Source organism: Colletotrichum higginsianum, chromosome 3 (genome assembly GCF_001672515.1).
Source record: "Colletotrichum higginsianum IMI 349063 chromosome 3, whole genome shotgun sequence".
Lineage (NCBI taxonomy): Eukaryota > Fungi > Ascomycota > Sordariomycetes > Glomerellales > Glomerellaceae > Colletotrichum > Colletotrichum higginsianum.
Window position 1 is genome coordinate 3,977,441 of NC_030956.1, and position 24,263 is coordinate 4,001,703.

At 55.6% G+C, this 24,263-nt stretch overlaps 3 protein-coding genes across 3 annotated transcripts; 2 read left to right on the forward strand and 1 right to left on the reverse strand.

Annotated features, from left to right (window-relative positions):
* Positions 1-129: 129 nt before the first annotated feature.
* CH63R_04724 (Duf1014 domain protein) lies at positions 130-999 on the reverse strand (the record flags this gene model as incomplete). Its single annotated transcript, XM_018299699.1, has 2 exons — positions 130-646; positions 845-999. The coding sequence occupies 2 exons, from the start codon at positions 997-999 to the stop codon at positions 130-132; spliced, it is 672 nt and encodes a 223-aa protein (XP_018160945.1).
* Positions 1,000-15,454: 14,455 nt separating this feature from the next.
* On the forward strand, positions 15,455-17,495 carry CH63R_04725 (Major facilitator superfamily transporter; the record flags this gene model as incomplete). Its single annotated transcript, XM_018299700.1, has 6 exons — positions 15,455-15,560; positions 15,639-15,948; positions 16,009-16,067; positions 16,126-16,165; positions 16,248-16,739; positions 16,793-17,495. 6 exons carry the CDS (start codon positions 15,455-15,457, stop codon positions 17,493-17,495), a joined length of 1,710 nt encoding a protein of 569 aa, XP_018160946.1.
* Positions 17,496-20,439: 2,944 nt separating this feature from the next.
* On the forward strand, positions 20,440-23,651 carry CH63R_04726 (Fungal specific transcription factor; the record flags this gene model as incomplete). The annotated part of the gene is made up of 4 exons (XM_018299701.1): positions 20,440-20,789; positions 20,882-21,760; positions 21,831-22,773; positions 22,830-23,651. The coding sequence occupies 4 exons, from the start codon at positions 20,440-20,442 to the stop codon at positions 23,649-23,651; spliced, it is 2,994 nt and encodes a 997-aa protein (XP_018160947.1).
* Between the last annotated feature and the right edge of the window lie 612 nt (positions 23,652-24,263).

A 24,263-nucleotide genomic window follows, 5' to 3' on the forward strand; every position in this document is an offset into this window, starting at 1 on the left:
AATGACTGGTGGTTGCTGCTATTCAGCCCTGGCATATCTGCGCCGACTATAATCACGTGCAGTCCCTTCTCAGGCGTGTCACACCGAGCGAGCATCATGAACGGCGCCGGCAGGCTTCCCCGCTTAAATCTACCTCCCAAGTCTGGCCTCGATCTTGCTCTTCTCCTTCTGCTTCATCTCGGCCAGCTCCTCCCTGGTGGTGTCGAACTTGGCGTTCACCTGGTTGAAAGGGTTCTCCGGACTCTTCTCAAACTCCTTCCTGATCTTGTCCTTCCTCTGCTGCAAACGCAGTCCCTGCCCCGTGCCATCGTCGTCCATCTCCTTGAGACGACGCTCCTCAAAGGCCGCATATGCCGCCTTGAACCGTCGCTCGGGGTGTCTGTCGATCTTGGCATTGGGGTCGGAAGCCGTCAGCGAGAGGGCGTCGAGGGCGTTGTCGATACCCGTGGCGTTGAGCGATGTGAGAGGGCCGCCGCTGCGATCGTCGTCGAGCTGCGACAGGTCGAGCCCACGTGTCTTCTTGACGGCCGTCTTGTTGTTTTTAGGGCCAGCCCGGCCGGGGGTGCTAGCCTCCTCTTCCTTCAGAAGGGCCTCCTTCTCGGCCTTCTTCCGAGCTGCCTCGGCCTTTTTGGCGGCTTCCGCCTCCCTTAATGATCACAGTGCGGTTAGCCATGGCGCTGGTTCAGTTTGTCTTTGCGGGGAAGCAGGAATCTCAAATGATTTGTGAGAAGTGAGGGATGAATGTCGTGCCAAGGCACTGACTGTGTGTGATGGTGTGTTTTTGTGGTGCATCGTAGGACCTTGATGATGCCACCGTCTCGCTTGTGACTTTCCTCCCACTTACTTCTTCGCGTTGCCCTTCGCGCCCTTTGACCATTCAGCATCCTCGGCAGCAGCCTTCTTCGCGTCCTCGGCGGCGGCCTTTTGGGCCGCTGCCTCGGCCTTGCGGGCGTTGCCAGCGACCTTTTTGGTGTTGTCTGCTCCCTTCTTGCCGGCCATTTTGTCCTGCCTTCTAGTGGTGGTGCGTCAACGCTGTCCGGTGGTATGCGAAGCGATGCAATGCGCTGCCACGCGCTGGTGCTGCTGGTGTTATACCCGCGCTGATTGTAGGCTGCTTGCTTGCTTGCTTGTCTGCTTGCGTGTGCCCGCGTGCGTGGTTCGTGGCTTGCGCCTGGTTGTTGCGTCAAGCAGGTCGTGCGTGGGTAGGTTGTGAAACCCGAGGGGAATGGGAGAGGGGAGAAAACAGGTTGGAAGCCGTTGTTGTCTCCTCCACAATTGGACTGGACGGAAAATGGGCGGAGCGGAGCGTAGCGTTGCGTTGCGTTACGTCGGACCCCCCCTGTGTAGGGCCGGTGAACCAGGTATCCGTAGGCGCGGAAACATGGACGGACAGAAAAAGAATGAAGACAGTGACAAAGCCTTGAAAATGGACGGTGTGCCGGATTCTGGGTGGAATGAGAAGAGGGCGCGGTGAGATCCGCCTAATTCTTCCTCCTGATCAAGGCGCAAATACGCTACCTCAAGGCCGCAATAGGTGGTTCAAGGGACATAAACACGATCATAATGGAACCACGCCTCGACAAATCAGGGGCAGAAAGCCCAGCATAGATAGGCAGTGCTATCTTCCCTCATCCCCGAGAGTCAGCCGTAGCGTAACAACCGACCCCATGACCCAGGCAGAGGCCGCCTTACCTCGCATCGCATCACATCGGTAGCTTCTCCCTTGCCTCTGCATGCTGCGTCAGACAACTAGGCTAGTGAATAATACGACCCTTCAGTCAGAAGAGTCAGAAGGCAGTGTGCTGCCCGCTTCCCCTTCACCCGCTCGGTGATGAAGTCGCAACCCGAGTTACAGTGTCGGATGTCGAGCGACACACGGTACGGGCGATTGTGGGGCTCCAGAGCGGGATCAAGGGCCCACACACCAGGCTCAACATGCGTCACTCCCAGCTCTCGTTGAGCTCCCAGCTGCGTTGCCCCTCCCCCCCGTTCTCTCAGAGGTACCTTGCCAGACCATTGTTCTCGTTCGTCCCGAGACGTCAAGACGGGCGTTCCACCTGCACGCAGCACTCGAAATCTTGTCTGCACACAACTTTTGAGGAACCGACGAGACATGACATGATGGCCAAGTCCATCGCCGTTGATCACCTCCCGCTCTCTGCACTACACAGAACGACTGCCAAACATCGTGTCCCGCAGCGGACCCCAACGTTGTCCAAGACCACCGGTTGGTTGGGTGTCTTACTTCCTTGCCCGACTGTAATCCCGCCTGGTTGTTCACCGCACCTGGCGTGCGTGCTGTGGTTGCTATACTCAATCAGAAGCCCGTGTTCGTGCCTTACACCGACCGGATGCAAGTCTTCCTCCCATGGACGCGCGCTAGCTTCCGGGTCAAGTCCTCATCGTACAAGATGTATCCTGAACCCGATGGCAATGTATCAGGCCATACCCCCATGCTTGTGCTTCACCGAGTTGATGTCAGCCACTCGGGCAGAGATTCGGTCAGCACGAGCTGCAGCACCCTGCCCTATTGAGATTCGAGGCCGACCGTCGTAGGTCCGTTGAACCCGTGCCGTATGCAGCTAGCTATCGGAGGCTCACAGATTGCAGACACGCATGCGTTGCCAGGTCTGACAGCCCTCCATCCATGATATGACAGGAAAGTTCTTGCCCACTAGCCGTCGACCCTCGCTAGATATCGATCGGATCCAGACTCATCGGACCGCAGCTACGTGGGCAATCTCTTCCTGCTCGTGCATTGTTGCCACTCGCCAACTCCTGGACGCTGTCAGCAACTTCGGATGCCGCCGACCTTCTCTTGTTCTGTGAAACAAGAAGCTACATCAACAATAGTTCACTCGGCGAAACGGGACTGACCGGGACTCTATGTTCGCCCTAGCATCTTAGGCAGCCCTGCCCGTCTCCCAACGACCGCGACACACAGCGCATTCCCACAAAAACGGCAATCAACTTCTGCATACGCTACCCAGGAAGCTGACCGGCTTGTGAAGTCCAATCCATGGCCAAGTAGCAGACTTGGAGGATGACATCCGCGAGCCGCAGTCACCAACTGGGTCCGTCTCCAAAAAGGTTTGCTTGAGACTATATCATATCACAGGGCCTCTTCTTCCTGCAAGCACAGGGTCTTTCGCAATAGTAGTAAGAAATTGGTGTACACGTCAGCCCTGCTCTGACGTGTTAAGGCCCTGCGGTGCGGTCGACGGAGGACACGCAACTGCGCCCAGCCAAGGTATCGTGGTACTCGACATCACATGGGCCTTCAGAAGCCAATTGTTCGAGAAAACCCCTCCTCGGGGCGCTTCAGTCTTTCCGGAGCCTCCAATGGTTTCAATCCAAACCATGCTATGAACGGTCGTGAGGCTCTCTGGCACGGCCCACCAAGGTTTCTGGCCCAAGCAGTCCAACTTATACGCTCATTTGGAGACTAATGAGCCCACGAATGGATCGAACCGTAGCCGGGATCAGAGTGTGGCCGCCAGCTTTGACGCTCATGACCGCCGAGGCTGAGTGTATGTATCCTGATCTTTTGAGAAGCAGCGGTGTAAGGCAATTTCCCACTGGCCACGAGGCCTAGCATGGACCCATGGGAGCCACGTATCACGGCGACCGCAATATCAGCATGCTGCGTACGAGCCGTAGATCTCCAATGAAGTGGTTCCCGGATGCCCCGGAGCCTTGCCCCGTCATCAAACAGCCCGGGCGGCGGAAGCCAACAAGCAAAGCTGGATAACCAAGGGGATCGAAATGACAGCAGACGTCAAGGGGGACAAGATGAGGCGAGCGAAATAGGGCCGGCCGTCCCCGTTCAGGCTGCCAACCAGGATTATTGCACCGCAACCGCCATGCTGAAAGCTGTGTGACGTGAGAACGCCCCTGGAAGGCGGTAGCGGCTTTGAAGAACGCCTGCTCCAGGAACGACTGGGGACCCAAGAGGCGCATGTGGTGGGCATGGAAGCTCTGCCCTGGGGTAGATTGAAGTCGGGCATGCCGTACCGGGAGGCCAAGCCGGTATAGTGACTTCCATGCTCCTCTTCTTGGCCATGGGCCATGGTGCAAGCCATCCTTGCAACTTTCCCGGCTCGAGACAAAAATGAGTTGTTCTCGCAGGCGGTGAGAGATCTACAGGGCTGTAACGGGTTGGTAGGTGACATGTCACATGTCGATTACGGGGGAAACTTACAAGGGGCGCATGGCAAAGCTCAACACCGGCGTCAAGCTTTTAAGGCGTCCAGCCTAGCGATATTGTGGTGGAGAATCACACCTTTCCGAGACCAAGATCATCTCAGCTGGCGGCGCGGTGGTTTACCGAGCAGGTGAGCCGACTTGACCGAAGGTGAGTGAGGTGAGGCTTCAGGCCGGTGAGCCCATGGGAGTGTGGGGGGGGGTGAGCTCTGAGGACCCGTGGTCATAAATTCCTGATGATTGGCAACGACGATGCAATATCCCAGTGGGCATGTTCTAGCAGATTGTCAATGAAAGGCTGCAGAGAGGTGCAACAAGGTGCTCTGAGTCGCCAGCATGGATGAGGTCCAACCATGCGGTGGTGAGAGTTTGCTTCTGGCTGCCATTACCTCTATCCCTCCATAAACAGATACACAGCTTTCCGAAACCCATAGAGAGTGGGAGGCAAAGGCGTAGCAGCTCCCAGTCAAGTCGAATGACTGGCCTTGGACCGAGAGACAGCGCGGTTCCAAGGACAATTCAGTAAATGGATTATTACGTAGGCTAGATGCGTTGATGGAGTGGGTCACGGGGCGACTCCCTTCATTCAAACTCGAGACACAGACAGGGCCGATAGTGTTGGTCTCGACTGCGAGGTAGATGAGAACTTCTGGCTTGAATGAAGAAAAAAATTAACCCTATGCTGGTTTTGCGGAATTTAACCACATTGTCTCCCCGGCGTGGGCTCGAACCACGAACCTCCAGATTAACAGTCTGACGCGCTAGCCAATTGTGCCACCGGGGATACTCTGACGAGTTTGATTACAGGACAGGACTCCGTTGTGCATTGACCTCAGTTCTTCCAACCATATTCTAACAGGTCTTCTGGATGCTTCGCAGTGGGAGTGCTCCAGGGTTAGGGCCACCAAGAAGCGGAGAATGTGTGGTGACAAGCAGTGTTAGCTTCAGTCATTGGCTAGCAATTGGTATATATTCCACACACGAGGGTTGTTCGATCTTCCGTCGTCGCAAACGCTCCCGACTGAATAAGTGCTGTCTGGTAGTTGGGCAGTAGTCTCGCCAGATTCAGCCACAACGAGTATCACGTTTGGGGAGAGATGCATGTAACGTAAATAGGAAAGAATCGAAGTCCAAACCGGGGCTGGCTGTTGTAGAGGAAGTCTACGGGGATGCACGTGTCGTCTCTGAAAAGCAATATGGAGGCCTGTTTGAGGCATTCGGTCAACGGATGCTAATCTCGGGTGATTTGGTTGATCAAGGAAGGCTCTGCCTGGTACATAGGCTTACAACAAGGGGGGGGGGGGGGGGGGGGGGGGGGGTGCTGGTCAATTATATGCCACTGGGACACGCAAGCGAGCCGTTCCTCTAGCGTCGTTCTCTTACGGACGACGCGGTGTTGATGGATATAATACATACCGCTGGACGATAAGGTCTTGGCGGTGTGAAACAAAGGTAGCGTGACCAGTTGCCAGCAGATAGTCGATAATGGGGGCCATAAACCCAGAATGCCATGTTGCAGATGGCTCGATGTTCGGTCTCGCTCTCAATGCATGCAGGCAAATACCGAGAAAAAAAAATAGATGCAAGGGTGCTGCGTATTCTACCCGTGGGTGGATAAGGTAGATTGAGAGCGCAGCCAAACCGACGTATTAGCCTCCTCATGAGGAGTGAAGTGTGGGATCAAAATGGTTCTTCGCGTAGATGAATGGTTGATCAACAAGTGTTGGCCGCTTTGAATGCATTGGTAGGCGGAGTTTGGCACAGGTAGGCCGGCCTTCATAGTCGTTAGCCAGCAGCCGCGTCTTGATGATGAGATGTGAACGGCAATCAATTCCCAATGAGCAGGGTGAGGCAATATCGCGTCAGGTCGATGATCGGTGTGGGCGGTATCGAAGGGCTGGTGTTGCAGCCGCAAAAGGAAATAATGATTAGATGATGCCGTGCGAGTTCTTGGTTCGCCGGTATGAGGAGATGCAGATCTTGAATTGAAAACACCGAAGCAAGTCTCAGGTCATTGTTACTTGCCGAGCAAGCAGAAGTGGTTATTGTGTATGTAGGGCGAACGACAGTCCAGTCGTATCAAGTTCGGAACGTACCCGCCGTTTGCTCCCCTTCTACTTTCTGCCTCCCTCGAGACATCAACATGAGGGAGACGGTATGTTGCAGACAGATCGAGGCGGAATGGCGAAACGGAAATGAGTGGACAAGTGACGATATTGACTGGAACCGCAATCGAATATTCCCACCTAGGTAGGTAGGTACAATGAGCATCTATCTACAGGCACGTCGTAGTAGCATGAGGTATGTGGAATTGTCCAGAACTGGGGAAGGGATTAGAAAATGCGGTCAAGCACTTTCCTTGGCCCAGGCACTGAGAAGGAATACGAATACCTAGGCAGAGAGGCACAATTATTGGATACCTGCATTCCTAGGAGGGTACCTCCGCAAGAAGGGAGGGAGACATGGTCACGTCGTGCCTCCCTTCCGTCCCTCCTGGACCCGTTTACCCCATGTCTGAGGTGTTGGAACTTGGACTTGCTTGGTACAGTAACGGCCTCTCTGCCTTCCTCGCTGTATCGGCCTTTTCATTCCTTTCTTTTTCAGACCACATGGCCCGCGACCCCGATCCATGATCCACGATCCACCGTCTTTGCATCCCAGGCACCTACCTAGCTAGGTACTCTGTAGTGTAAGTGCCTCTCTCCCTCCCTTAGCTCGTGACATACCGGCCAAGAGACGCCATGAGGCATATCTGCACCCGAGGGAATCGCCGTCCAGTTGCGCATGCGCACCCATATGCATGCCCCATTGCATATCTCTTCACTGGACCTAAGATTCCCGTCAATAAAAAGAAACTTACATGCGGAAGGTACAGGCAGACCGATCAGAGAAGTTACGTGCGTATATCCGTATAGGGCCATCCCCTGTCGAACGTCGTTTTCTCACCGACTGCGTCCAACCTGCGCAACCCATGGAGGTGCATGCCAGATCGACAACCACTGCCCAGATGGAAACTACACCCCTCTCAGCGTTGATCTAACGTGCTAAGATACGTAGCCAAGGCGATGTCTCTCGGGGCCACAGAGCTACACAATATGATCATCCCCATGGACAAAATATCCAACATATGTCTCATGCGTAACACTGAGCATATCGCAAGGTTTTTGTAGAAACGCAGTGTCTACAGAGAAAACGACGACGACAACGAAGACGGTCATGGGGAGCAGCCGAGCTGGAAAAAGAAACGAACCGGTTCTCGTCAGCCGTCAGCCATCCATCATTTCTCACACATTGCATCCACCGCCAATCTCTCTCTCACCCTTGGTTCCACGCTTCCTTTTTCCACCCATCGCCAATCCTTCCGCACACCCCACCCAACCGGCCAAACTGCACGAAGCTGTACGAATACTTGGTCGTGGCCCCGCCCGTCCTTTGTCGCTGCGTAAACTCGATCGCCAATCGACACAGCTGAGACAGACCCTCTAGATCGACGGCAACTAGCACACTGGGGATGACAGCATGACATGCAATCTGACAAGACTAAGACAAGCTATCGGGTCACACTTGAACGATAACAACAGCGGCGACGACGACATCGGAAACACAAACTCAGAGCAGACTGAGCAGTAGTCGTGGAGCACAGCACAAATGCTTGTGCAGGGAGCTGGTACCAAGACGATAAGCGTCCACCGCAAACACTTGCAGTAGCCGGCCGTTCCAGCACTGCGCACCCACCTCGTCGCACAGTCAGCACAGCTCCTAACAAATACCTTGATTTGAACATGGGCAAAATACAGCCCGCACTTTCCAGCCACTTGGGACGGGTCGGACGGAAACATCACATCGTAGTAGTATCGGCATTTCTGCGCAACATGGTTCAAGCTCCGCTTCCGCTCTTCGCCCCCTTTTCGAGCCCATTGACCGTCGTCTCGCATCTGCTGCGAGTTGATCATCATCACGAAACGCGATTGTCTGATTCGTCCGGCAAGCCGGATGTTTCTCCCCCGTGATGGAAATATGGTCGCAAATGACGGGCATCCTTGACCCTGAAATTGCTCTTCGTACCCAGACACTCAACCCGGCCATTGGGAACACCCCCTGCTCCTATCTCCACTCGGTCTGGGAGCCAAGGTGTTCCCGTACCTAGCGGCCCATAATACAGGACAAGCGCGAGATAATATTTACTATGATGAGAATGAGGGGAGGAAACTTCCAGAGCGCCGGCCCGCTCGCTGTCGGTATATCCATCGTCGCCTCGTCGTGAAATCATCCGCGCTCATCACCCAAAGTTGAAAGGAGCGTCATTGATGTCCAGCGCCAGGGGCGCATCATAACAACCCCCCCTCAGGAATAAGAAAAGCCGCCAAACTCAACACCGGTCGCCCGCGCCAGTGTTCTCTCTAGCAGTCTCCTGAAGCTACTGTGCAACCAGCAGCCAGCCGGATTGCCGACTGCGCAGCTGCATCTCAAATATCCAAGAACTCCTCGTTGCCTCCTTTCCGTCTCTCCAAAAAGGCCACAAAACCCCTTAGAGGTGTGTAACCACGGTTGGTGGGGTTCTGTGCGGAACCCACTCCATCTCATTTAGGAAGTGGCAGAGAAGCCCAACACAATCCACCGAAGAATTCGAAGCATCTGAGAATGGAGATATGACTGAGAGCCATCAGGATCCCTTCCCGGCAAGACCGAAAGTGATTCTGAAACGGACAACGGGGGTCAAGGTTCACAGATCAGCTCTTGAAGCAGGGACATACCCTGAGCTTGCCAAATCTAGCGAGCCCCGTTCCTGACGTTGACAGGTCATGTGGTTGACAATTTCAAACCCGGCCGTCCCATCGGAGGAGCGAACCCCTCCTTTTCTTTTTTCCTGGATACTCCCAACACGCGGAAGCAGTTAGGCTTGACAAGGGGAGACTGGGAACACATCCCCAACCATTCGGCTGCTCCCCTTTGATGGGTCGCCAAGCGCCGCGTGGCAAAAGGCTAGGAGACTTTCAACTGCCCCTGAGATCCGGTCATCCGGGTCCAGAGAACATTTCACTTGGACGAGGTGGCGTCGTTCTATGTATCAATACCCCCTACCCTTGGACAGGTTTGCAGCAAGCAGCGCTCCGGTAATCATGTTGTGGCACAGACCCAAGCGTGATCGTAACAATATCACACGATGAGGCACAATACCGGTCAAACATGACAAAACCTCGATCGCGCAATGGCGGCCATGACGCCTTGCGGAGATTCAAACCCCAGTCGATCGGTCAACTACTCGATTGTTCTCTCTGCGCGGGCCCTGCCGGGAGCATCCGCCCATGGCGACTTTACCGCCGCCGGAGACATGCAGAAAAATACACATACATGTTCCATAAACCACACCGTCTCTGTTGCATTGCGGAGGAAGAAGTGCCATCTTTGGAGTTTGTGCGACAACGCCGGCGCGCCGACTGACGACACAAACGTGGCAGAAAGACATCTATATCTTGAGCTCCTTCGATCTCGTCAAGGCTCACCTGCATAACATTTCTACATACATGACGAGGACCCTGGTTTGATTAGGCGGCGTCTGCTGGGTTCATGTCCCCAAACGAATATGATCACAGTTCCGAAGCGTGCCATCGATGGCCATATTCGAAGCAAAGAACGAGATGCGGCACTCATGCGCCTTTCTTTTCTTTTTCTTCATCGAGAACACTCTCAAGGAACTCCAAGCCACGTACCCGGGGCGACGGAAAGAGCAATCACATTCGTTTCCGAAAACCGACTCGGAACCTGCTGCTATTGAGGGATCCTCTCAATGCATTCTGCGATGGAGGTGACGACAATCGGCCATGGAACGAACAAGCGTTGTGGCAGAAGGCCTGGACCACCTGTGAGCTACCCATGTGCAGATACAAGGCGATACCTCTGCTATGATTCTCTGTGCGAACCATCTACCTGGCGTTTCGGCACCGGTTCCGGCACTCGCCCGATCAGGGCCCAGAGGAACGGTTGTATGGGGTGCTTGGACGCCTCGCCGGGATGTCAGGCCGGGCCCCCTTGATCTAGTACAGAAACGAAAGCCAATTTCCCTGATTGTGATTAACCTAGAAGGGAATCACCGCCTTTTCGTTTTGCGGGCCGACTTGTTTCGAGGTGCTGTCCCCCTTCTCCTTCTCGCTGTCTCTGCTCAGGCGTGGAGTACGAAGCTCAGCTTTCTTTTTCAGCGGTCGACGAGACTTGAAAATTATACGTTGAGGAGACAAGAGCTATGACCGCGGGAAGCCAGGATATGACCAGGTTCGCCAACCTCGTAGGCGCGGATGCTATCCGGTCACGCTGGGGAAGGGGCCTAGTAAACGACAGCCAGCTCCACGCGGTCACAGTGACTTGTCCAATACTGCACGCCTCCATCTTGTCATCAATGGCCGATAATTTAATCATGACAAACTCTGTTTCCGGGCTGGAGTCGCCCGGCCAAGGTTTAAGTGACGAAACGGCTTGCTCAAGTTGACCCCAAGTTGGCCGACAGTGCACCTGGCAGTGCACCTGGCGACTGCGGGGGAGTCGGAAGTTGTCAACGCCACAGACATGCTGGACAGCGCCATGAGGCTCCTTACCTGCGGTAGAGAGACATGGCGACCCTGATTGAGGATGATTTACGGGCGCCACACTGCGTCGCAGACTCGCAGTACATCGTACAAGGAATGATATCAGATGGTTCTGGACAGGGACCGACTGGCCCCTCGTCTGTCCATCTCGTTCATGTCTTGCAAGCTGGGTAGACCACTGGTGCCGGCGAGGGAGGGGGGGCGGCAAGAGAAGGGAAAGACAGGCCTGTGAACACACAGGCACTTGGCTCGAAACCGCCCGTTGTGCCCGAGCTCGTCTGCTCGAGCCCAAGCCCACATCCACGCCAACCGACGCTCTCATTTTCCTCACGTCAAACCTTGCGCTGACGTTCAGTCCCTTGACCTTGTCGAATGGACCATCAATTTGGGAAGTGGCAGGCTGGCAAACAGCACGCTCCTGGATGTCACCTGCCGTTCCGGCTGCCGCGACTCCCACATTGCCTGTTCAGTTGTAACAATCGAGCCCGAGCGCTTCTGCACGATGCCGAGCAATCAGGGACGGCAAGCCTCAAGCAGGCTGTAGGTACGCGGCGTGGCAGCCGAACTGTCTCGTTCTCTGCGAGTATTCACGCTCCAGGCATTCATCAATCATGACGGCGCTGCCAGGAGTGCGTCCGATCCCACCTGAGATACGCAGCCAAGGCGGTCCCTCTCCAAGGTATTCGTAGTTACGGGGCCACAGAAATTCAAATGACGGGGCGGGCCAGGGTCATGGTCTTGTCGAGAGGAAGGCCTTTCAACTCAATAACAACCCCGGTTCGCTTTCATTTGTCGTGGCTCGTGTTTGCAACCTCACCGACACGACGGATGCCTCTGGAGAAGTGCGGCCTGTCCACCCAACTCTCTGCTGCTGGTTACCCAGTCTGTTGGTTCGACTCCAATACCCACATTCGCTATTTAATCAAGGTGACACCAGGGCCATCTCGTGTGACCCCATGCTGCGTGGGACCGCCTACGCCAGGGCAACGCCAGTCAGTCAGTCAATCCGTCACTGACAAGGCGGCAAAGGTCCAACCTCCAGGCGCCGCCATTCCGGTTGTGCGGGTTGTGTATCTATCCCGAGATGCGACAAAGCCTGCCTCGAGAGGGATCCGGGGCGACGTGACGGTCGTCTGTCGAACAGGACATCTAACAAACAGGCTGATTATTTGCCAGCGCGACAGCGCCCGTCATGCGGAGTAAGATGCAGCGTCAAGTGACCAGGCGCGCACAAGTAAGATGCCGACATGTCACGATGTTACTCTTTGAGGGAGGGGAATGGCTAAAGGGATGGATGACAATCTGAGGTTGGGCTTGCATCGCCGCCCTGCCTGAGAAGAAGCTCTACACCGTTTGTCGGAGGGGGGTAAGTTAAGCGTGCTTGCTGTTGTCATTGCCATTCCAATCGGAAGCTGTTATGGCCAAGGGTGCATGGGACAGACCAACACAACGCCTGAGCAAGCTGCAGCCCCGAGGGTCGCCATTTTCAGACGTCACGGCACATGTTACAGTCTCCACGCTACGCTCGCCACCTACCTTGCTTTGTGGTTGCGGTCACAGGCAGGCGGGAACTCGTCTCGGCCGATAGCGAGAGGTGTGCGACGTTTGAGACGCGCATCCCCCCCCACAGCCGCATACGGCCGCTGCTGTAATAATAACTGTACGACCACGGGTGCTCTCTCGTATCCGGTAGCACGCCGAAGCAAGCACTTGACTGACTGGCTTGTGCAGACCTAGTGGTCGATGTTGTCTGTGCCGGGCGATGGACGGGAACACGAGTCCATCGGGAGGCTCAAGGATGTCGGCAAACAGGCTCCGAGTAGGTAGCGTAGGTAGACGGACGGCAGCAGCAGCAGCAGGGTACGGGAGCGGCAGCGGCAGCGGCAGCGGCAACGACAGCGGCATCTTTTTTCTCCTTTCTAATACTTACATGCCGACTGTAATGCATCAGCTGTCGAAGTCCGGCGGCAGGGACACTGCGCGGCCCTGGTCATTCGATTCACCGCCTCTAAAAAGCGACGGAAGGGGGGACGGCGAGACGAGGGGAGCTGATTATATCAGCCGGCTCTGTTCTGTTGCTCAGATCCCATGCCTCGGCGCTCTGCCGCATGGCCTGTACAGTATTCGTAGGGAGTGACAAGCTCCGCGTGCCACAGGAAACGTCTCCGCGTCCCACCTCACCCGACCAGGCCCAATAATGGGGACGGAGCGGCAACAGGATTGAGGGAACCTAGGATAATCCGTCACGACGAATCCCCCCCGTCTCCTCCCAAAAAGCTAAGGATATTGTACGATGACTGTCGCTCACCGCAAAAGATCAGACAGCGCGGGGAACCGATTCAGTACAGGCTGCCGCCTTGCGGAGGAGGCGGTCTACGATGTGTTCACCACGAGTGAGCCACAGGGGCAGCCTGGTCTCCCCAATTAGCCCGCCCTCCACCGCTAGCGTTTGACCAGCCCTCGGCCGGTGGTTTGTCGTTTTCATCCAACGTCTAATGTCGACCCCCCTGCCGCAGCAAAGAACCATGCGACCCAAGTGCCGGGGGGTGTAAAACCTTGGGCTGCTACATCGACCACTACACAGTACTTACGTGCGCTGCCGGAACTGTCTCGAGTGCTGTGCCGCCGTGCCTCACATCGCGAACACTACAAGCCCGAATCCTGAATCTCATCGCTTCACTCTTCTCTTGCAAGGCAAGGAACGGCATTGCGGCATTTGACTCCTTCTGGGTCCTTCTGGGAGGATAGACCATCCTTGCCTTGGGTGTGTGTGCCTTGCGGCAAGCCAAAGCCTAGTGTCCGAAGCGGCCAGGACACTACTACTGCTATAACGACGACAACAACAAACAACAAACAACAACAACAACAACAACAATAATTTCTTGTCTTGAGATGTCCAAAGACTGCATGAGAGAGCATTTGGACCCGGGAAAGGAGACGATGGCGCCGAGTGGACGTGGAGCTGGTGCGAATGGGAGGCATCATGGGAACGTCGTTGCGCTGTAACTGTTGCTTCTGGTGCGTACTGCGCGACCGCTGTACTTGATGGGCATGTAGCTGCTACGCGGCGGCCATCGACGAATCTGCAGCCATTGTTCAGTTCGGGTCGGAAGCGTCGTCCGGGGTGGTTGGTGGTGTGTGGTCTTTTTTTCCTTCTTCCTTCTTTCCTTCTTTTCTTTTTCCTTTCTTATTTCTTGCCGCCCTGCAACTATCCACACCCCAATTCCGAATCGGCCCTCTTTCCCTCACCCCCCCAAAGCAAAGTACCCCTCTCTCAGTCTAGCCTCGTTGCCTCTTGTGAAACCTTTTTTTTTTCCCTTTCCCTCCTCTTCCCTTCCTTCCCATACTCGGCTGATCCCTGCCTTCCGGTCTGGCGCCATCCTTCCCCGAGTCTACCATCCCTTGCCAGCTTTCCCTCCTCCGTTCATGTCGGTCTGTCGGGTACGTACACAGCACGCTGCATTGCACTCACTCACTCACTCGATCTTCTCGGTCATGTCTCCTCACCTATGACCCAACCCAACCGACCCTTCCACTACCACCGCTGGCAGCGGCTTCTCTTGGGGACCTCTTACCCGGGCAGTAGTAGTGTACACGTCTCCAAGGGATCACTTGCCTGGCCGGGTGTAGACGTACTCTTTCTATCCACACCTGTAAGGCGAATGCTCATGGCTTTGGGACCACCATCTCGACAGGGGTAAGGGGACTACCAGCCCGAACCCTCGACTCCATGTGTACGAGTAGTGTACATTGCTCATGTACCTCGACATGGCAGAAAGAAAGAACGTCCCAAGAGAAAAAAAAAAAGAAAGACCCACCGAGTGTCGTCTGGGGGGGATACCCCTGGATCAGGTACAGGGCTTCTTAGGCCCCACGAGCGTCATGCCGGGCAGTTGGATCCCTTCCCACGACGTGGGACTTTCGCCGCCGCATCTCCCTGAATCCCTCCTCCCCGGTGGGCAAGTGGGAGGATCGTCTTGTTGCTTTTTTGCGCTGGACATGCCACGGTCATGGTCACCGCCGTTCCAATCTTAGATCCAATTTGCTTCCGCGACCCAGGCAATGGTACGGTCCCGGTGGCCTGTCCAACCCAGCTGGGTCTGGTCTGTGTCTGGGGGGGTGGTGGCCCTGGGCTTTGACGTCTCTTGGTCCTCTCATCATCACCGTCCGCGCTCCCTTCATATTAAGTTGCTCTGCTTCCCCGGAGCGAGCCCGTACCTCTCTCTCATCTGATACTTCTCCTTCCATAAGGTAACACCTCCGCCACGGTGCCCGGATAGCTCTGCACTCTTGCTCTATCTGCCTTGCCTCTCTACTTTACCTTTGCTTTTTTACCTTTGCTTCTCCAGGTTACATCATCAGTCTATCGCAACCGGACCTGTCCTCCCTTTGACGACACTAGCAAAACATTTCCTTGCCCACACCGATCTGGACCACCTGTACCACACGATCCCGCCTACTCCCTCGATTCTTCGCGTCAATCGAAACGTTCCTTGGACAAGAACAAAAAGTCCTATATATTGTAGCGTCGTCCACGCGTCCCTTACTCCGACCAACGTTGCCGCCTTACTCCCCCTCCTCCACCCCTTCGCCCCGCCAAACCGCCACGAGCTTCACCACACCAGAAGTCGGATTGCGGCTGCGCATAATCGGAGGAAACCACGCACAAGATGAAGAGGTTGGGCTACATGACGGGAGGCCGTCGTGCCAGCTCCTCGGGGCACGGCGCGAAGTCAAACCTGCCGCCCTTTCCCATGCGACAGATGTTCGTTCTTGGTGAGTCGGACATTGCCGTGCCGCCCTGGAAGAAACAGAACCCACGGCGCAATGGACGCTGACTCGTCTTGGAAACAGCTCTCTGCAGGATATGCGAACCCATCGCCTTCATGTCCATTTTCCCATACATCTACAGTATGGTCGACGGCTTCCACATCACCGAAGACAAGAGCAAGATTTCCGTCTATGCCGGCATGGTCACTTCCGCTTTTACCTTGGCCGAGTTCTCCACGGGGGTCATGTGGGGAAGACTCAGCGACAAAATCGGTCGCAAGCCGGTCCTTCTGATGGGCCTTTTCGGCACGGCCATCAGCTCCCTGGTGTTTGGTTTCGCCCCGAACCTGCCCGTTGCTCTATTCGCGCGGGCACTGGGTGGCCTTTTGAACGGGTTTGTGCCCCTTGGTCCACTCTGCGGTCGAAAAGTTGCACGACGCTGACTTGTGCATAGAAACATTGGTGTGCTGCAAACCACCGTCGCAGAACTCGTCACGGTCAAGGAACACCAACGTACGTTCGGATCCCTTCCCCGGTTACAAATGCGAGACTAACATGTCGGCCCCTTTAGCTCGCGCATACACCATCATGCCTCTGGTTTGGTGCCTAGGGTAAGTTAGGTTTGCAGCGAACTGTGCTCCAACTGCACGACTCGTCAAGGTTCACTGGTCAACGTTTCTGACTGTCAAACAGTTCCATCGTTGGCCCTTTCATTGGTGGCGCACTCGCCAGGCCTGTAATCAACTACCCTTCGTTGTTCGACGCCGGCACAATTTGGGATCGGTATCCCTACCTCCTGCCCAACCTGTTCAGCGCTGTCACCGTCTTCTGTGGTGTAATCATCGGCCTTCTTTTCTTGGAGGAAACTCACTCGGAGCGAAAGAAGCGGAGAGATCCCGGCGTGGAACTGGGGAAGCGCATCCTTTCGTGGGTCTCTACCAAGAGCTGCCAGATCCCGGCCCGCAAGGCGGAGAAGCAAGCCTTGCTCGACGATGACGAACTGCCCGGATACCGCACCACGGAAAATTCACCTCAACTAGTCGGGTCTGCCTCTGCTATTCCTGAGCCTACGGAGACTTTGGACCTAACAGATACGGCAAACAACGATGAGCTTGAGGAACAGCCCAAGAAGATATTCACCAGGCCCGTCATCTTGAACATTATCTCGTATGGTATCTTGGCTTTGTAAGTCAATCCCTCTGCTTGTGGACGCCAACAACACGCTGACCTCGACCCAGCCACACCATGACATTCGACCAATTGTTCCCTGTGTTCCTCAGCACCAAGCCAGATGAGCATCCGGACACTCATCTTCCTTTCAAGTTCGTCGGCGGCTTTTCCATGGAGACCGCACCCATTGGCGTCATCCTTGCCGTTCAGGGTGTCTACTCGATGATCTCGACGGTTTTCATCTTCCCGTGGGTGACACGACGTCTCGGGCCTCTTCGCCTCTTCAGGATGTTGGCCATATCCTACTTCATGCTGTACCTGATGACTCCGTACCTGGCGCTCTTGCCGGAGAAATGGAGAATGGTCGGCATCTACTTCATGGTCATTTGGAAGTGCACCTTCTCGACAATGGCGTACCCCAGCAATGCAATCCTGCTCACCAACTCGGCCCCGAGCCTCATGTCACTCGGGACAATCAACGGCGTCGCGGCCTCCACGGCGAGCTTGTGCCGAGCTTTCGGACCGACCATATCGGGTTTCATCTACTCCCTGGGTATTCAGACAGGATACTCGGGCTTTGCGTGGTGGACCAGCGGTGCCATCACCATTATTGGCGCTTTTCTCAGCATGCATCTCACCGAGCCTCGTGGCCGTCTGGATGAGCCAGTCAAGGATATTGAGACGGCCATCGAGCCATCAGAAGCCGAGGGGCTCTTGATCCCCATGGACGACGAATCTGAAGCGGAGGCTGGCCCAAGCCGTAGATCGTGATCATCAACCCCCCACAGGCACGATTTCGTACTTTTAAGGCTCGACTCACATGGGCGGGTACCGAGAAGTCTAGACTTTTTTATTCTTTCCCATCTTTTCTTCAATTCTTTCTTCGATTCGATCTTCATCATTTAGCAACCGGAGTTTTCATCCTACGGCGTTCATCATGGACAGGAAGGGACAATCAAGACATAGACTATCGCTTACGGGACACGACGGGATTACGGGAAATATGGTTGGAACAAAACGATTTAATTCAGACGGGGACCAGAGAGAGAGCATACAAAGGACTCTCACGACTTGTCAGCTGTTGTGTTCTCGACATTTCCATCAGCGGGCTGCATGACGGATGTTCTTCTATTCATTTCATTATGTTTTCGCCTCGACTTTTCATACTTTCTAGGAGGCGTTGGTTTTTACTTATTTTTACACATCATGTAAACGGGCCAGGCGACAAACCTGGATCGGATGGTTTTGTATTATGTCTTGCCGTTGTTTTCTTAGCCGGACAAAGGAGTTGGAGATACCATGGTAGCCCAAGGGACACCCGACGTTGGAAAGAAGGAGATTTAGGAATCCGCATTTAGTGGTGGCGCAGTAACGCAAAAGCGAATGGTATCTGTTTGACAAAATAAATACCACATGAACCAATTGGATTTGCATCAACGCAACGAGGAAAGAGGGAAAATGAACGTGACCGGTGATAGGGACGAGAGAGGAATCCTTTCGGTGACATCTGGGGTCTGTTCCACAAGCTTTTGCAAGTCCGGGGCCGATGATTATAGGTCTCGGGTAGGCGTCGAGGAATTGACATATATTCTTTTCGAAACGGTGTTCTCACGATGTCGATGCCGAAGGTGACTGGGTCGTAGATATTGACTCCGATGCATGGACGAGATTTAGCTGCTCGGCGGGACACAGGGAGGGGATTTAGGATGCTATTGGTAATGAGGCGAATTGACATTTGACACAGGAGGATGAGATAATGATAAATCGATAACGGTGGGTGGGCAGAGGTTGGAGAACCCCCGTTTACTATATACAAGGTTCTCGCGCTAAGCTATGTCGGGGAGAGAACTTGATGGGAGAAGACGAGAGAGCGTTAGACCTCGCTACTTTTGGAGTCAAGGATAGGATGGATTGATTGGATTATTCCTTTATGATGTTGAAGCCCAAACGGTCGGGACGACGGCGATTCAGTCGCGAATGCGACTTGTCGCGAAGCCATGGATTTCTCAAACAGCACTGTGAAGGCTCAAGAAGGCCCTCGGCCGCAAGTTGAAGATCGACAACGGAACGAGCGACAAGGAAGAACTGCTGGCAAGGGGAAGAAAGACTTGGGCGGACGTCGCCAAGCTCTCTCAGTTCCCAGATTTGATGGAGAGATAAGAGGTCGGTTGCGGTTGGTTACGGTTGCTGAGTCCTGATGACTTAAGTGCAGGCGGCAGCCTACCTATCTGCCACCTACCTGCCTGCCTGCCTGCCTACCTGATGTAAGTGCTTCCGGTCGACCCTCGTAAATTACATGCCAATCAGAGCCGGCTGAACCGGCGACTGGTCCAGGGCTGTTGTGTGTGGCCCGTGGGTGCATCTGTCAACCGACAGCCCGGCGGCCGTCGCGCCGCCGATATCTACGGCGCGGGTTGAGGTCCCAAAGAAGGAATGGGCCGACCGGGATCTCGATGCGCACGCGCGGGGTGCGAGGGGATCACGTTTCTCGTCTTGCTTGGTGTCTATCCTGAGATTTGGGCCGCCAATTCCAGAAAGGGACCCGAGATATGAAGATTTGGGTGCGGGCTGGTGGTCATTTGTTGACTTGCCTCTTCAGCTCCCCCGGGAAGTCGTTCTTTCTTTTCTCTTTTCTTCTATGTCATTTGACTGGAGCGAGAGCTTCCGCCGTCACTTGTCGCTGTAGACCATGTACGCCCTCGCTCCCTTAATCTTATCAGCTGGTGAAGTGTTGCTTACACGACCAGTTGGGTTGAAGAAATATTTCTTCGTCTGTAGATTGGCCCGTCACCTCTCAACTAGCGCGCCCATCAAACCCCCAGTGGACCTTTCTCTCTTTCTCTGCCTCCGCCTTGCCTTCCCTGCTCTTGGCTTCCCATATGCATTTCGGCGACCCTCAAACCCCCCATAGGCGTAAGGTTGCATGCAATCGCCCGCCTTTTCTCTCTCTCGCTTCTGGTTCTCCTCTCTCTCTTCTTCATTTCCATCGTTCAAACAAGCTACTGGGCCTCACTCTCGCTTGTGCCATCTTCCCGCTGCCGTGTGCGCGCCCCCATCCGACTTGGCTCGACATGCGGAACCCTGATCCGAAGCTCGGTCAAATCCCCAACTTCCAGAGGGGTCCCAGCTGAAGCCGCCCTTCTTTGTACATATCCCTCGTTGTTTCTTCAAGGAATCACTCGGGCCATATCGCCTCGAGTTCTGTCCCCAAGGTCTGTAATCGTACAGGCGTCAAGCCGGCTGCATCTCTTTAGCGCGGCGTTAAGCAGGGGAAAGGCAAAAGAGGTCTCCCCCCTCCCCTTCTCCCTCCCCTCCCTCCTACCGTTAGTGCCACTGCCGAATAATGTGTGGAGCTGCCGCCGTGCAAGTCGAGATAGAGTCGCGATAGAAGGGGGTTGCCGGCACTTTTGTATGCCTCACCGACGCCTCTCCTAACCCTCAACCTCCTCCAACTTTCCAGGCTGCTCTCCTTTCAACCAGTCGTGAGCTGACAATACTCACTCGTCTCGACTTCAAACGACCACATCTCTCTCTGTCTGTCACTCTCCCTCCTTCTACCCCTCATTGGAGTCAGCTTCCCACCGCCTCTCCGACTCCCCCGATAGGCCGCTGGCGCCCCGGAAAATCCAATCCGATTCCAGACCTCTTGCTTCCCAACCCCCTCCCCTCTCCGACCGCAAAGCCCATCTGCCCGTCCGAAGAATCGCAAGTCACAATGCCCGCCCACTCGCCGCCCTCACCAGCCCTCAAGCCGACGAAGAGGCCGCGCCAGGGCTCCTACGACGCCGAGGCTTCCCCGCCCATCTCCGCAGGCGTTGACCAGAGCCCGTCCACCGCCGAACAAAATGATCCGATCGCCGCCGCCGGCGCAGCTTTGGTCGGCGCCGACAAGGCCGGAGGGAAGGCTGGTCAGAGCAGCAACTTTCGCAACGTGAGCGCCTGCAACCGCTGCCGCCTACGCAAGAACCGATGCGACCAGAAGCTGCCCAGCTGCGCCAGCTGCGCAAAGGCCGGTGTCGCATGCGTGGGCTACGACCCCATCACCAAAAAGGAGATTCCCAGAAGGTACACCGCCGTCTCGGGCCGCCGGCCCTATTGTCTCGCAAGCGCGACGGCGCTGTTGCCGTCGATACGTCTGCTGACTTGTAGTTGTTAAGCTATGTCTTTTATTTAGAAACCCGCATCGAGCAGCTCGAGGCGTTGCTCGCTAGCCGCAACATCCCCTTCCCGCCCGCCGAGAACCTGGAGCTGTGCTCGCGCCCCGGCGTAGAGATGGCAAAATCGAACACGGACACCGCCCCCTTGGCACGCTCCGAAAGCATCGACGGATCCGGCCCGGCGAAGAACAGCGTACACCGACCCGATCTAGAGAAGGCCCAGAAGGCGGAGGCGGGCGGCACTGGCATGCTCGATATCGTCAGTCCGTCCAAACCACGGTCTCTGGCCTCGGCCTCGGGCGTCTCTTTCAACCGCGTCGTCTTTGCTGCCGTACAATACTCCGTATCGGATCACAACGGATCCCAGGACCGGGCCGGGGCCGGCAAAGGTCTACCCATTGGCAGTGGAACGTCGATGCGCGACTCCTTCTTCGGACTTCACACAAAACCCACCATCCGCCCGGCGACCTTTCCCGAACGAAACGTGGGCATGAGGCTCGTGACGCTCTACTTCGAGCACGCGAACCCCCAAATACCTATCCTCCACCGCGGCGAGTTTATGCAGATGTTCGACCAGGCGTACACTAGCCCGGGCGGACCGCGAGGGTCTCGGGAGCTCTATATGCTGAACATGGTTTTCGCGATAGGGTGCGGCGTCATTGTGGGCGAGCCCGTGAAGTCCGAGGGCTCTGGCGCCGGTCCTCGCAATCATGCAGATTTGAACAAGTTTGGACAGTCCCAGCCGGAGGAGTACCATGCGAGTGCCATTGTACATCTTGAGGCTTGTCTCGGTAACAGCGGCGGTGGTCTGGAGGTTTTGCAGGCCGTGCTGTTGCTGGCCAATTTTGCGCTCCTGCGGCCTGTGCCGCCTGGTCTCTGGTAAGCCCCCTCTCTCTCTGGTCGAGCAGACGATTCCGTGACAGGGCATAATGCTGATGCAATTTTGCAGGTACATCATCGGTGTCGCAGTGCGCCTAGCTGTGGACTTGGGCCTCCACTATGAGGACGGCAATGACGTGGAACCAGCAATGGTCGAACCCTCTGGGAAGATCAAGGACGAGAACGGCGACACGAGCGAGGCGAGAAATGCCCAATCGCGAGAACGAGGCAGACGGCTGTATATCCGAGATATGAGGCGGAGGTTATGGTGGTGCACGTACTCCTTGGACCGCCTCGTGAGCACTTGCGTAGGACGACCCTTCGGCATCAGCGATCAGGTCATCACGACCGAGTTCCCCTCGCTCTTGGATGACCAGTACGTCACGGCGGCCGGGTTTCTGGAGATGCCCGCCGATTCCTCTGTGCCGAGCTATAAGCACGTAGCGTATCATTACTTCAAGCTGCGGCTGCTGCAGTCCGAGATCCTGCAGGTGCTGCAATACAACCAAACGCAGGTCGTGCGGGCCTCGGGGCAGAATCTCACAAACTCGGATATGCACACCCACCTGCCGTCCCCGTTCCTCGTCAAGTTCGATTCCTTCCGCTCGTGGCGCATTGACATCGACCGCAGGCTGTACCAGTGGAAGAACTCGGCGCCGACGAGGGAGGAGACGGGCGTGGCCTTCTCGACCGAGTTTCTGGAGCTCAACTACTGGCAGGCCATCATCATGCTCTACCGTCAGAGCCTGAGCGTGCCCGCCCTATTCGAGGGCGAGTACAACACCTCGAATGAAGTGAACAGCCCGACAGCGTTCCAGGCGGAGCTACGGGAGGACGAGGATAGAATCTATCTCAAGGTCGCCGAAGCCGGACAGAAGATCCTGCGTATCTACCGCCAGCTTCATTTGAGCGGGCTGGTCAGCTACACATACCTCTCTACACACCATCTGTTCATGGCCGGCATTTCATACCTCTACGCCATCTGGCACTCGCCTATCGTCAGAAGCAGGCTGGTGAGTTGACTTCCTACCCTTGTGAGCGTAGAATATTTTTTGACGCGGAACAACAGACGATGGACGAAGTGGACTTCACCATCTTGGCCGCTAAGTCGGTGTTCACCGACTTGATTGACAAGTGTCCGCCTGCCGAGACCTGCCGCGATGCCTTTGACAGGACGGCGAAGGCCACCATCAAGATGGCCAACTCGACGGGCGGCTTCAACTCAGTCCCGCCGCGCAAGACGCGCGAGAATAGATTCGAATGGAGCTCCGCCTCCGGCGACGGGACCTCCACGTCGGGCGCGAGCCTTCCCCGCCGCCGCCAACAGCACCAGTCGCAACAAAACAGCTACCAAATGGACCTGGCGCTGTCTGACAGCCTCTCGTCCCCCAACCTCTCTGTAGCCGGCGAGCTGCCTCCGCGAAACTCCCCGCGCACCACCGACTTCAACATGATGGGCCCAGGCCAGGGCAGCCCCTCGGAAATCGACCCCTCCTTCGTGGCCTCGCCGCCTGTGTCTCGCCGCGTGGCAGCCCAGCGATCTAGCAGCGGCGGCTCCTTTATGGCCCAGCAACAACAGGCAGGACCATATGGCATGGGCGAGTACTCGGACATCCAGACGATGGATTTCTTCCAGAGCCTACAGGGCAACTCGGACGGGGATCTCGGAGGGTCCGGTGAGGTGACGACGCCGCAGCTCGACCTGGGATTCGGTATCAACTGGGATAACATGCACCATGATTTCAGCGACGGCCAACAGATGAACATTTTTGACGGGTTTTTCTTTGGCGGTCAGCAGCCGCAGCAACAACAGCAACAACAGGCTTCGCCGCCGGATCAGCAGCAGGGTTCTAATGGAGGAGGTAACACGAATGGACGACCTGGAGTATAAGCGCAGTCAACGATTTCGAACTGCTGTTGTGCGGAAACACCGGGTAAACGCGAATGAACATACTTTTTGCCTGTGAGTGGCACTCCACATACATGTAAATACTATACGTACGAAAGATACGTAGAACAGCGGTCACGCACCGCAAGGGGGGTTTGGTTGGGTAGTGGTGCGAGCGAGACCGACTCAAAAAAGCAGGGGTAAGCAGAACGATTGATGGGAATTCCAAAACAAAAAGGGGGGGGGCACGTGATAATGGGCGGCTTGTGAATCATTCTGTATTGGTATACCCAAGCAAAAGCGATTGGAAGCGGGGGAGAACAGAGACGGATGAAAAGGAGGGCCGGGGTCGTGTTACAGCCAGCGAGCCAACGAGATATAATGCCTGTCATTACACGCTTCCTCTTGTAATGGAGCCGGAGGTTCTCCTTCGACGGTATTTCTGATACCTTTTCTGTCTACCAGGACTTCTTGACTCACTGGGTTTTGAACAGTATCATCATCATTGTAAACAAACAGACAAACACAAACACACACCTACCTGTGAGTCAGTGTCTGCGTCGCCTTTATTGGTTACTCCTGTCGGATACCCTCTGCCGTCCACTTGGTGTAGTG